The following is a 13,962-nucleotide window of genomic DNA, read 5'->3' as shown; positions in this document are numbered from 1 at the left end:
CATTGCACCCTGTGCCATGTATGGGGGCCCATTTCAGGGCCCGTTATGGCACTTTAAAAAATAAAATGCACTTACCTGTACTTACCTGGGATGGGGTCCCCCATCCTCGCAGTCCCTCTAGTGTGGGTGGGGTGACCCTAGGGCCTAGATGTTCCACCATGGAAATAGGGCCACAGGTCCCCTTACGCCTGCCCTGACCCAGGTCTTAAAAAATGGGGCAAAGCAAGCTTTGCCCCATTTTTTGACCCCTCCTCGCTCCCTTGCACCATTTTTACATGGGAGTATAAATATGGTGTTAGGGCCATAGAGTCATTTTTTTGCACGGGAACGCCTACCTTGCATCTCATTAAGGCAAGGTAGGTTTCCACTTCCAAAAAATGACTTTAACTCCATAAATTTGGTGCTAGACGGGTCTAGCACCAAAGTATAAATATGGAGTTAGTTTTGCACTGAATTAGAGTTAAAAAAAAAATGACGCTAATTCAGTGCAAACAGAGTATAAATATGCCCCTTAGCGTCAAAAAATGATGCTAATCTGGTCAGAATCATTCATTTTGACTCAAAACTACCTAATGTCATTTTTTTTTAAGCTAGCCTACCCTTTGCACCGGCTTGCACCATTCCATAAATATGGTGCCCAGCTGGTGCTAAAAAATGGTGCAATCCGGTGCAAAACTTCACCAAAAAGTATAAATAAGGCCCTGAAAGACTACATTGAAAACACAATGTCAAAGATATCTCTGTTGTGCAATGAAGATAAATCTTTTGGAGTGGGTTTAATTTCTTGCTTATAGTAGATTGGGTAAACTTGCCTGTTTTGAGATCATTTTAGTCCAAATCTATCAGTAGCTGACCTAGCAGCTAACTCACTATCGTATTGCCTGTTTGATGCTAAGAATGTAATAACAAAAGTTGTGTGCCAGATACATTTAGCAGGAGATTTTGTGCTTGTACTTCTTTGTAAATCTTTTTATAATGTCACACAATGATTTGGGGTCAGGGCCAAGGTGATACATGCCGGATTATTTCAAGGAGCTCCTGTGTATTGTGTTATTGAACTGCTTACCAAGATACTGTCAACTTCTCTTCTGCTCCTCCTCAGAAAAGCTGGATCCTTAAATTACCTTTCCTCAAATAGGGATGGAAACAAATTAGGCCCCCTGCCGCTCCAATGCTTTTAGTATTACTTTCTCTCATTTGTCCCTCCAGGAACACTATGCAGTGATTCTTTAATGTTTTCCTACACCCTGCTTTTGATAGAAAATAGTTCAGACTACATGTTGATGGGTTGCTGCATTATTGGAAATGTCATGGTTGGAATAATAGATGCATTGGTTGGGGTTGGATGCAATCTACTAGGGATTATGGCTGAAGTCGGGGATGTGGGCTCATCTGTAGGCATAGAAAGGACTCCAAGACTTGTAGTTCTTCAAGGACATCAGATGAAACTTAAGATGCAACAACTGACCTTTCCTGATTATGAGAGACCTCAAGTGCTCTGGGACAATAAGACGGTCTCTAGGTTCTAGGCTGGGCTCAGCATCTCAGTAATCAATCTTTGACTTCATGTCCAGGAGACATGGGCTGCAACCAGAGTATACATGGCTGGCCTTTCTCTAAATGCAGCATATAAAGTCCAATGAGGTTCTCGCCCTAGGCTGTAAAACTTTGTGCACCCCTGCTCCTAGAATCACAGAAGTGCCTCCACTAGAGGTCAATTCAGGGCACATACTTATCAAAGAAGATATATTCTTTCTTTGAGAATATGTGACAGAACAACTAGGTCCTAAACAACTATAGCCTAAACCACTACTGCTAAACAACTAAAAAGTCTCTACAACTAAGTACTGAACAACTACTGTCTGAACAACTATTGTGTCTGAATAACAATTGCCTGAACAACTAATATATAAATATATTCTAAACAACTAATAAACCATAAAAACCAAAAGGAAAACCTTACCTTAAAATTAGTTGTTCAGGCAATTGTTATTCAGGCACAATTGTTGTTTAGACAGTAGTGATTCAGTACTTAGTTGTAGAGACTTTTTAGTTGTTTAGCAGTAGTGGTTCAGGCAAGTAGTGGTTTAGACCTAGTTGTTCAGGATGTTTCCCTTCTTTGATACTGAGACTCCTTCTACCCAAGTATTTACTGGAGGCTTAGGACCACAACCTGCAGCCCAAGAGGGTGATATAGGTTGGTTTTAATGGTTGAATGTAATAAAGCAGCACCCTATAACACCAATCTTCTTATACATCAAGTTCCAACAGATCATCAAGTTACACATACATAGAGAAGTAAATATTTAAAAAATCTTAACTCCACATCTGCGTACCTTGGCAATATGTTGGTAGTCTATATTGTAAAGTCAATAAAAGTGCAGGTTGACATTCTAAATTTTAGATTATAGTAGAAAATCCTTTATAAATGCAGGATTCCAACTCACGGAAAGTAAAACTTGGAGGAAAAAGACACTTTTGAAATTAGACACACAATCATTAAGGGATGTCTGTCACCTTGTACCCCAGTACATTATAAATAAGCATGCCACAAGAATCCCTCTGTTGACTGCCAGGTTGCTGTAAGGAGGCTGTGACTTTATCCTCCAGTCGCAGCCCGCCTGCTTCCTTACAACAGGCCAGATGCTACAAGGAAAGAAGCAGTCATCTCTGGTCCCACAGAAATAGTTCAATGACCTTCAGTCATTTAGAGCCTACAACATTCAAATAGGAGGATTTTCAGGACCTAGCTTTCCTGAGAGAGCAAAACCTTGACGAGTGAGCCAGAACAGCAATGTACGTGGGGCGTTGGCAAGGTGGGCTGGGCTGCGGGTGCTGATAAAGTGGCAGAGACACCACAGTAAGGCATGCACCTTATGTCTTCACATGTTGGGAATGCATGTGTCTGTGACCGCTACCATTTTGCAACTAGCAACCAGAGTGAGGCCATGTCCCACAACTCTCCATTTTGATGCCCTCCGGCAAGGTCTGAGTTCTTTGGAAAATGAGAGGATGTGCAACCTGTAGTCACCGGTTACTTCACCCAACTCTCTCTCCAACTCTAGGCTCTGCAAGAGAACGTATTGAATAGGACAGGGTGGCTGTCAACGTAGCCCTCTCAAACAGAATAGTGGTTGCACTGAAATCGGAATACTGGAACCATGAACACGCTGACATTGATACAAAATCTACATGACTGACACAGTAGCAAAGAATAAGCATGCCAAACCCATTATTACCCAAACACAAAGCCCAATAACCACACTTGTATGAATTTTATGGATGGCAGTCAGACCCTACACCCTCCTATGCAGCCTGTACAAATGGTATAAACTGCACTCAGCAAATATCCAGATACTTACAGAGGCACAAAAAAGCTCGAGGATGCCATGGAAATGGCATTGAGCACAGTATTCGAGAATGTGTTGACTGATGTAAGGCAACATGCAATTACATCAAGCAACACTTCCAAGTTAACTCATTGGAAGGAATGAAAATGAGTAATGAGTGAAATTGGAGCTGCTACCATGTTTCTGAAAAGTGTGCCCTTAAACGTTTTGTATGAAGACAATAAGAGGGATCTTTAGACACATATACTGTGGAGGAATAAAATCATGAGCTCGGTTCACGAAAAAAAAGTAGGAAATCTGCACCCATGGCTTTATGTCTATAAGCAGGTGCATAACCACTATTTTTGGCATTCACAATATTCCCAGTAGCATCAATGGAATGCTGCACCAGGCACAGGTTTCCAAGCACACTACTGGCAACGCCAGATGTCCTTCCCATGGGGTCCAAATCATTTTGTGCTAAATTCTCCAAAGCTCAAAAATCTGCATAGGGTGAAAGAAGCCCCTTGTTAAAAAGCACATTATTTATGCCTCTTTGGGGAAACCATTTGTTACACGTCTGCACCCTTAAAACCATTTACACCCACAAGAAATCCATTTATAGATTTCTGGCAGATGTAGAAAAAATAAATTCAGCCTTAAACATACGTTAAAGACCACATTTACCTTTGTGAATTAAGAGACACATGAACATTCTTTGAGTTTGTATATAGGTGTGTATTTTATGTCTTGCTGCAGAGACTGTATCATAGTTAACGGTGCTACTATTTACATGAACCAATAAATTACAATGCAGTGAATTACAGACATTTTATGACTGAAAGTATGCTTTACCTCTCTATCCAGTTCTTCAACCAGAGTGATATTTCCAAGGACGGGGTGAACTGCAAAGTATTTCTTGGAGCCTGGTTTAAACGCTATTCCATACGTCACCGGATTTCTTTCCGGGTCAGTTCCGTTCAGCGTGTACACATGCGCACCTAGGAGAAAACAGATGACAGAATGGAAAAGGCTGAAGTGGCAAATTGTCTAAGAAAATTAAGACTTGTTGTGAGGATCCATTGTGCAAAACTGTACCAATTAGTCAACTGGCTGGGAGCATCACAGCTATGAAGAATTCAGATTAACCTTACCCTCTGTTGTGTCATGAAACAAGAGGCTCAAATATTGCTACTTCCGTCTTACATTTCACTGGGTAATTGGCAAGTGCTCTGAACTCCCTTATGTCATGTGGATTTCTGGCAGGAGGCCGTGATATTCAACTAATGGAATCTAAACAAAAGTCTTGGGGCATAATTGTCCTGCCCTAGCAAGGTTTCATCGGTGTTTGACTCCTACTATTTAGCACCTCTGGTTTGAATCTGCAAAGTAGTTCCTGAAATAACTTTTGGTAGCCCTAGCAGGCTATCAGCAATCAATGTTCCTGTCGACTATGTGGAAGTCTCTATTTGGTGCAGAAATGTATGTCTTGTTAATTCGACGTCTCTCAAAATCATACAACTTACGACTGACCAAATAGCTTCTTGAGCTTTGCCCCTGAAGTGACTTAAAATATGATTTTTTCTTAGCTTTTTGCTTCCAGTTCCCCTTTTGTCATGTATATGTTCACTGGGCAAAAAAAAACAATAAAGGGAAATACTATAGACCCAAATCGCAAAGCTCCTTTTCAGGCATTTACAATTATGTCCTAAAATGTCTCAATGTAAGCCTAACAGGTATGTTTCCACAAGGTGTAATTGTACCTAGCATGCAATTTCACATTGGTGAAACAGTGACTCCTAAAAATGTCAAATGACATTTCTAGCAGTTTTCCCTATTACAATCTCTTAAAAAGTAATCTACCTGGGTTGTATGATGGAACCACGCATGCCTGAACAACGCGGTCAGAACCACGTTGGTCCACGCATGCCTTTACAATGCATGCCTTTACCACACATGCCTTTGCAAAAAATCTTTGTTGTAAAGGCAGCATAGTAAAAGGCATGTGTGGAAAAGGCATGCGTGGTTGTCACATGCCAACCTCCACCCCCAATACAGAAGGTCCCCGACCCCCCCACCCTTAATAACTACCCCGATACCCCCATCCACCCTGAGCTCTAAAACCGCCCCCACCCCCAAAAATAAAACAACAATAAAACAACCAAACCCCTAAAAACAAAATTATCCTGACCCCCCATCCCCACCCCTAAATCCGACCCCCGCCCGCCCTAAATACAAAATGACCGTGTCCCCACACCCCTAATAATCCATCCCCACCCGCCATAAATACAAAATTACCCCAATGCCCCACCCCGCCCCTAAAAACCCAACCTCCCCACCCTCCTAAATACAAAATTACCCGACCCTCACCCCTAAAAACCACCCCCCACTGCCCTAAAAACATAATTACCCCAACTCCAAAATACAAAAGTACCCTGACCCTCACCCCACCTAAAAACCCGACTCCCCACCTGCCCCAAATACAAAATTACCCCGACCCTGCCCCTAAAACCCCAACCCCTAAATACAAAATTACCCCGACCCCCACCTCGTCCCTAAAGACAAAATAACCCCAACCCCCCACCTCCACCCTAAAAACCATAGTACCAACCCCCCACCCCGCTCCTTAAAAAAAAAAAAATAACAAACCACCCCAACCCCTTTACTCCCTGCCCCTACCCCTAAAAACTACCCCCAACCCTGCCTGAGCCCCACTTACCTGACCGTCTCCTCTCCTGATGCATCTTCCTTTTTCTCTGCCTTAACCACGCATGCGCGTTGTTCAGCACATGCGTGGTTAAGGCAGAGAAAAAGGCCTGCGCTGTTCAGGCAAGCATCGTTCTGCTTGCGTGAACAACGCAGGCGTGGTTCCAGACGCTTTGTTCCGGATCTTCCCCATCTACCTGCATTGACTCTTAGTGGCATTGGCCTAGTAAGGACACCACATGCCCTAATGCAAGCAAAGAGATTGACCCCTCATAATTTGGTTTTATATTAAAACAAATTTGCACTTACTGGGACACAATGTGCCCTTCTGTCACCGGAAACCCAGAGTTGCATTACTGCTAGTTACGCCTCTGTTTTGGAGCACCTTTACAGGTGCAAATATACTACTTAATTTGTGAATTGGACCTTCTGAAGTTCTGAGTCAATACAATTTTGCAACATTTGTCCTGAACTTCCTGGGCCTCTCTGACCTGAGATCACTATAATTTGTTTAAAGTTTGAAATGTCTCTCTCAACGAAGACTATTAATATGTGTGCCTCAGCCGACCTAATTAGTTTCCAAAGAATTCCATTTTACGTTTTGGAGTGTGCAGTATGCATTTGCTTCCATGAAAACATACTAGATCGCAACAAAACAATTACACATATTCGCATTCTATGTGGGCCCATATTTTAGGCCTGCTTTCCAAATACCGCTGCTTTTACCTCACACAGACTTATTATGCAGATTCTGCAGTTTGGCAGTGAACCATTAGCCCGTTTTTTTCTACACTACTACTCACTTCCTCGTATATAAATTGTAAACACTTGGCCCATTTCTTGTCTACATTCCTTGCATTGAAATTAAGAAAATTAATTTTCGACCAGGTAATGGGTAACTTTAAAAAAAAAAAAAACTTTGGTAGTTGGAGTTAGATCATTTATTTTGACAGTTAGATGTGGTCATCTGCATCACTTTTTTTAAGTTAACTATATTCATGATGATTTTTTTATGTGTTTTGCTTCCTCCTCGTTTCTTAATTTTTTTATTTATAAACCAACACAACAAATTACCTAAAATTGATCTATATGGGAATAATTTAGGAAAATTGTTCACAAAGTAAATGATTACCTAGTGACCCCTTGATAGAGCTAGTCGTCCTAGAACAATGCTGGAAACCTCTTCCTTATCGTCTTAGAAACAGTACTGAAATGAGCATTTGCAATGCAACAGCTCTCAAATTTGTTTGACTTAGAGCTATTAGCGTTGTAAAGTACTAATTGGACTTTTCTTGCCACATAAATTAAAAATGAAAAGTAATACAGTTTTACATAAGCGAGCTGATTTAAAGCGCCATGCCTTGAGCATGAGCGTGAAGGAGCACACAAAAGGAATCACAGGGTCAATGTCATGTAAAGCGATTGACTATGGCCCAGCGAGATCGTGCTGTGTAGGAAATAAAAGGAAAAAGTAATCCAGAAGCCATGCGGAAAACATGGAGCCTCGTATGTTTTCAGTAGTTTATCGGTGCTCTCGAGGAGGGCTAAACACCAGAAAAGGTATGTTGTACGCAAATTAAATCAAGCAAATTTTAAAAGGCAAGCCCACAAACCAACAAAACTGATGGGCGTGACATGGGCATGGTTAAAAGCCCATAGAGAGGTTACCACAGTGACCAGAGCGCTTGTGCTCCCACCCTAAAAAATGAGCATGACTGGTCGAAAAATGTCCTGGCCTCAATGGAATCCATTGGCCTTTAATTGAACAACTACATTATGTGTGTCTGTGAGTGTGCCTGTGTGTGCGGCCATTAGGATGGGCCTGTATACACAAGGCTGGCTTTAGGGCAGTGTGACCGTTCCAGACTCACCTGGCGCTGACGCTGGTGGGGAGGCGCTGTGTTTAAAAATAAATTATTGGTTTAAAATCACTGAACTTGCTTGTGCGTCCAGCAGTTTCTAGGCAACAATAAAAATGTCAAGATAACACTGGTTTTTAATGTTCCTACTGGTGAGAGATGACTTTTGTCTAGAAGCAGTTTTGACTTATCAAAAAGTAGCACAGAGGGTTAATGAGCCTGCCTGTGTACAGTGCAAAGCACAGAGCCGAGTGCATGTGAACTATGAGTAGCACTATAAAACAAGCATTTGCAATGAAATGGGTCTCATGTTTGCTCGAGTTAGAGCTATTAGCATTATAAACTTCTAACCAGACTTTCCTTGCCACATAAATTGAAAATGAAAAGTAAAACAGTTTCACATAACTAACCAGACTTTTCTTGCCACTTAAACTGAAAAGTAAAAGTTTCACATAAGTGAGCCGACGGCCACCATCAGCGCAAAGCAGACACACAAAAGAAAACAGAAGTTCGCTTGCTGTGAAATGTATCAGCAAAAGTGCAATTATCCATGTAACCGGCAAAAGTGCAAATATACATGTAACAGGGTTGATGTCATGCAAAGCACTTGACTACTACCCAGTATGATCGAGCTACGAAATAAAGAGAAAAAGTAGTCCAGAGAACCTACGGAAAACCTCGAGCCTCGTATGTTTTCAGTAGTTGGTCGGTGAGCTTGAGAAGGGCTAAACACCAGAAAAGGCATGACGTATACTTGCCTTTCACTAATTAAATGAAGCGAATTTTAAAAGGCAAGCCCACAAACCAACTAAACTGATGGAAGTGACATGGGCATGGTTACAAGCCCATAGAGAGATTACATCAAGGATAGAGCGCTTTGCACTCGATCCTAAAAATGAAATGAATGTCAGGCAAAGGCTATAGAGAGATGAGATGCACTGTTGAAAAGTACTAATGAGTGAATTCATGATAAGGCGGTCACTGGGTGGGTCAAAACCGCCTTTTGCACCGGGCGCAACCAGCGCTTACACATGTCCTATTGATGACATCTCTTACTTTTTCGGAGGAAAGCATTAACGCAGTGATACTCATAGTACAGCCCGGGGGCCACAAGCAGCCCTCCTGACCTTTACATGCGGCCCAGCGGCACTGGGCTGCTCTTAACTAGACTCAGCACTAACATTAAAAACATGTAAATAAACAGGCAAGCATTTATTTAAGGTGAGTTAAAGGTAAAGAAAATAGATAACAGAGGGGTTCTGTACACTGTAACATCCGAAACACCTTCATTTTTAAAGACATATTTGAAGCAAAAATGTAAAAGCACGATCAAGTCTGCTCCAAATTCAAAAAGTGTATTTCATTAACATGCAGAAACGTCACCTTAGTACACCAGATTATATCAGTGCATTGAAGAAATATATTTTTTCAAAGTGATAATTTTCTAACCTGAATTTAGAAACATTCACTCCCCCATTCCCCACCCCGACAACAATTCCTTTGGTAAGCTAAGAGGCAAGTCAGCTATGTGCACTCTTTGGGTGGCCTAGGTTTCAATAATACAAAAACATTATAGTTTATTAAATCAAATACAAATAGGTTTTGTGCAGCACACATCCTGAAGTCATGTGAGGTCCTCATATGTGATAATGAACAAAAAGCAGGGAAAGTGAAATAAAACATTTGCTTAGGATCACACAGTTTGGTTAAGTGGAGAAGCTGTGATTATTCCCAAGTTTATGGTTTCATGTTGTGATATTCAGACACTAGAAGTATATCTTACACCCACTTTACTGCCAACCCCCGACTGCCAACCTGGTACCATCAGTGCGGCCCGCGGCCCCCGTGAAAATGTTTGCGAGTACCCATGCATTAACGTGTTTTTCAATCCGTCAGCATTTCAGCACCACGGAGAGAGCCAACGCATACTTTTTACACACAAGTACTTTATTATATTCCGTCTGAGTATTTGTCTGTCTACTGGTCTCTCTGTGTGGCAGTCTCCTCACACGAATAAACAGGGAAAGCTTCAAAACAATAGATTGACAAATAGCTCAGTAGACATTTTTTGTCGTTTTAGCTCTCTTAGGATCCTTTGGTCTGATTTGCTTTTTGTTTGCTTGCAATTGCCTCGCTGGCTTTGTCTATCGGTCTGTGCCTTTGTGTGTTTCTCAGTCTATCTCTCTTGCTGTCAATAATGAGGCTCAGCTGGTAGGCTCAAAGCGGTGCGAGTTGCTCGTTTCAGTTCACGCTGGATTATGCAAGCACGAAGACATCTTAAAACAACAAAAATGTGGCTCACAATTTCTACGAGCCCAGGAAGGAAAGTATAGGGACTTAATGTATTTAATTAATTTCAAAGGCACAAGAAGACCTTGACAAAAGAGCCTTTGTAACATTGCAGAAACTCAGCTTTTAAAGACATTTCCTACGAACGTTTTTAGTAATTGGGTGGCCGACAAAAAAAAGATGCAGAATCATCCATTTATTTTATTTTTTACTTTTGTAAACCCTTTATCTTATAAAAGTAATACAGAGCTGTAGTCATCTTTTCATCACATTTTTTTTTATTGCACATTCCAATAGAACATTTCAATTACACAGAGCCCTTTGAGGAGCTGTGTCTCAGAGAAAGATAAATGTTACATTGTTACTTTCTGTGATGATCTCACACCATATCAATAAAACACACACACATGAAAATATATATGTAACGGTCATCTGTATGCCATCTAATCGCGCACTGAATATTTATTTTGAAATGACACTCCCTGAAAAACTTTAAATTGCATTAACTATTCATAAATATTTAAAAAGGTCTAGGCAGTGGGAGGGAAGCTACCCCAGTACCACATACTTAGGCTTCCAGACCTCTTGAGGAGGACCAGGGCCAGCCCCCAGGGTTAGTCTAGCACAGGCACAACCTCCCTGAGCTCAAAAAACAGGTCTGTTGGGCTTGTTTCTCTTCAGAAACAAATCTATATTAGTGGGATCACAGCAAAAAGGTATTCGGCTTCACGGAGCTTTGTTCAGATACAGACTGTTGCTTTGCCCCCAAAAATAGTCTAGAAATTGGAACCTGGCACCAAAAGTATCTTGCTAACACGCCAACTTCTCTGAGTAAAGAATTTACTCCCTCCAAAACCAATGACTTTAGTGGGGCCTCGCTCAATGTCTATTCAACTTCTGTGAGACCTTGGCAGATAAAGCCTTGTGCCTTGCTCTGCTGATAGATTCTGATTTCAATTTTGCAGACTACGTTAAATATTAAAATCCTTGACTGAGTCGCCTGTTTGGTGTATCCAACCTCTCGATGCATCACAGCCGACCTCAAACTGCTCCTATATCCAGACAATTGGGACCATAGATATCACTTCTTTTTAATACTATTTTCATTTTAAAAGTTAAAAACTCATATTTCAGTTTCCCATTATTGGATGTTTGTTGTTTTGTCATCATTTGAATAATTAAAATTTACACTTTTTCTTATTTAGTTTGAGATTTTTATTTTTGGGTGTTTTGACGTTTTTACTATTTTGGTACTGCATGAATAATGTATTTATTAGACTAAGTTAAGCATGTCTGCTCTGTACCCTAGCTACCTGGGGATTGAGCTCTGCTTAATTGTCTCACTCTAGGGTTCACCTTGACAAGTTAGTGTTATTATTTACTGAGATAGTGAACTGTCACCTCAAATAATAATCCACTTTCTTACAGGTTTCAAGCAGATTCCACTTTGTACTGCCTTTGTTTACATTTCCCTGTCTTCTCACCACCTTGTAGCCATCGTTCATTGCTATAAAATCTATTATAGTACCATGAGGGCTTAGTGACAGATGTTTATCGAAATATTTTCATGAAATTGTTGGTGAGAAGCATCCTGATCTGCAATTTTCCTGCCCCTGATATATTCATATGGGAATCATTACTCTGTAGTGACGTTTTCAATCTCCTTTAAAACAATTTCAGATTCGTACAAATGCTATCTTATTCTCTAGTTAAGCTTGTTTTAAATATGCATTTTTATTTAACATTAAGAAAAGTAAGATAGTTATGTAATTTCTAGGTATCACAAAAATAAGGAAATATAAATATTGACACATATATCAACGCAATACACACACTAAAACTTCCAAAGTATACTGAATGACTTTCAATGAATATATTAGGAAAGCACTCATTTTGTTAATCATACATTTCAAGAAATGTGTTCCAAACTTCTCAAATGTCTCAAATTTGTTTGGCTGAACCTTATATTGGAACATTATTCTTTATGTACACATTTGTTTTCAAACTTTTCTAACATATATATTAAAAGGTAAGTAGTCAATTTTCAGTTCTTTAGAATGATTTTTGTAATACCTATGCCTCTCTAAACTAACTTCAATATTTCACCTAATCTCCTGCACTGATTGATGTATATGTTTCTGCTGCTTAAGGTTGGATTGCAAAACAGAGCCCTTCACTAATCTCTCAAAACGATCTTACCATGACACACATCCAAAGCATGTGTTTAGTGTTTTAAGAATCATTTAAATGCTTCAAACATAAGCAGTCAGATTAAACCACTGATTTAAACATTTTAACCAGGGTCCAGGAAAATGTAATAATATTTTATGTTGTATAACAGCATAAGTAATGGTCCAATAATGTGTCTCAAAACCGAAATGTTTCTTTCTAGATCTTTCCCCTAATTTCAGAACTTCCCCCAGTCTCTTGCCATTTCTATATTTCTGAGGCACCAGTAAAGACATGGGGCGTGGGCCGAGGGTGCACACCAAGAGGACATGAGGCCAGAACTAAGGGTAAGAAGCCTCTGTAGCTGGTGAAGCCAGTGCCAGTACCGGAGCTTGAGTACTGGGCTCGGAGACTTGTGGTGGTGAGTGTGTTGAGCACACACGGTGCTACATCTACCTGGGTTCCTTCTGGGAGGCTGGTTTACGTGAAAGCATGCAAGAAATATGTCAATTTGAGAAATAAATCCTTGCATTTGAATTACCTTCAGGGCTGTAATGCAATTTCAACTTTGTTTTATAAAATTGAAGCAGGAGACAGGGGAGTGGTTTCTGACATCTATGTTTCAGAAATCCAGCCACAAAAAGTAACTGGGCACTCTGAATCTGACGGTGTGTATCTAGGTATGTACACTAGGAGCCATTTTTCTTCAGGGATGTGAGAGATCAAGGATAAAGTTCTTCCCAAAGAAGATTTTACCATCTCGGACAACAACACTGACATTAATTACCCCATCCACGGCCCTTATGGGGCAGTTTCTCCTATGAGTGGTACTCATAAGCCTAGGGTGCAACTTTTTAGCAGTACGCCTAGTGAGAAATTCTCCTAAACTTTCAAAACATCTGCTATGTTGGAGCTGCACCTAAATCTACTTTCTTTACGTAATCTTCCATGGAAAATGGTATTCCAGTAAACGTACTCATAAATCTATCATCAGTTGCTCAATTATTGACTGGTTGTCCCCTTCACTATTTTTTGTTTGACCCTTGGAAAGAATGTCATCGATAATTCCTTTCGTGACTATAAACTTCTTTCTATTCTGATTGACTTTGTAAGCTATGGTACAGTTTGAAAAATCTAGTAGCAGAACCCACTTGTATCCTAACTTGACTTTTACACTGAATGAATCCTTGAGTTCAGTAGCTAAAACACAACATTTTATGCATCCAGACACTCTTTTTAAATATGAACATTATGTGAAGTACTTTGTGGTTAAAGATAAGATAAACATCAAGGCACCATTAAGTAGATCCGTTTACCAATCATTTGCTCATCTAAACAGGGAGACATATCAACTACTGAAAAGTCAATTTACATTCTTCTCTGTGGAAAGCTGCAAATTAATCAGTCTCCAGAAAAGAGAAAACTACCCTAAAAAGGAGTGTGACCACAGATAGATTTACTTTAAAGAAGCCGCTTTCCTTAATGATACGAAATGATTTTGGGAGATTATTTCTGACTGTTATGGGACCAGAGTTAAGTCTTTCCCAATTCCAATTAAGGAAGGGGAATGGAGTAACAATATTGCTGATTTAAATGCAACTGATGATGTT

The 13,962-nt window shown here is 40.3% G+C and overlaps 1 protein-coding gene across 1 annotated transcript in view; it reads right to left on the bottom strand.

Annotated features, from left to right (window-relative positions):
* Positions 1 to 13,962, bottom strand: part of CDHR1 (cadherin related family member 1) — a 408,684-nt gene that overhangs the window by 251,539 nt on the left and 143,183 nt on the right. The window contains exon 3 of the mRNA XM_069240657.1: positions 4,185 to 4,330. Coding sequence (XP_069096758.1) covers positions 4,185 to 4,330 — 146 coding nt within the window. The remainder of the gene's footprint in view (positions 1 to 4,184; positions 4,331 to 13,962) is intronic.

Source organism: Pleurodeles waltl, chromosome 6 (genome assembly GCF_031143425.1).
Source record: "Pleurodeles waltl isolate 20211129_DDA chromosome 6, aPleWal1.hap1.20221129, whole genome shotgun sequence".
NCBI classification, from domain to species: Eukaryota; Metazoa; Chordata; class Amphibia; order Caudata; family Salamandridae; genus Pleurodeles; species Pleurodeles waltl.
Note: the sequence above shows the minus strand (reverse complement) of the source record. Positions and strands in the feature narration are given on the sequence as shown.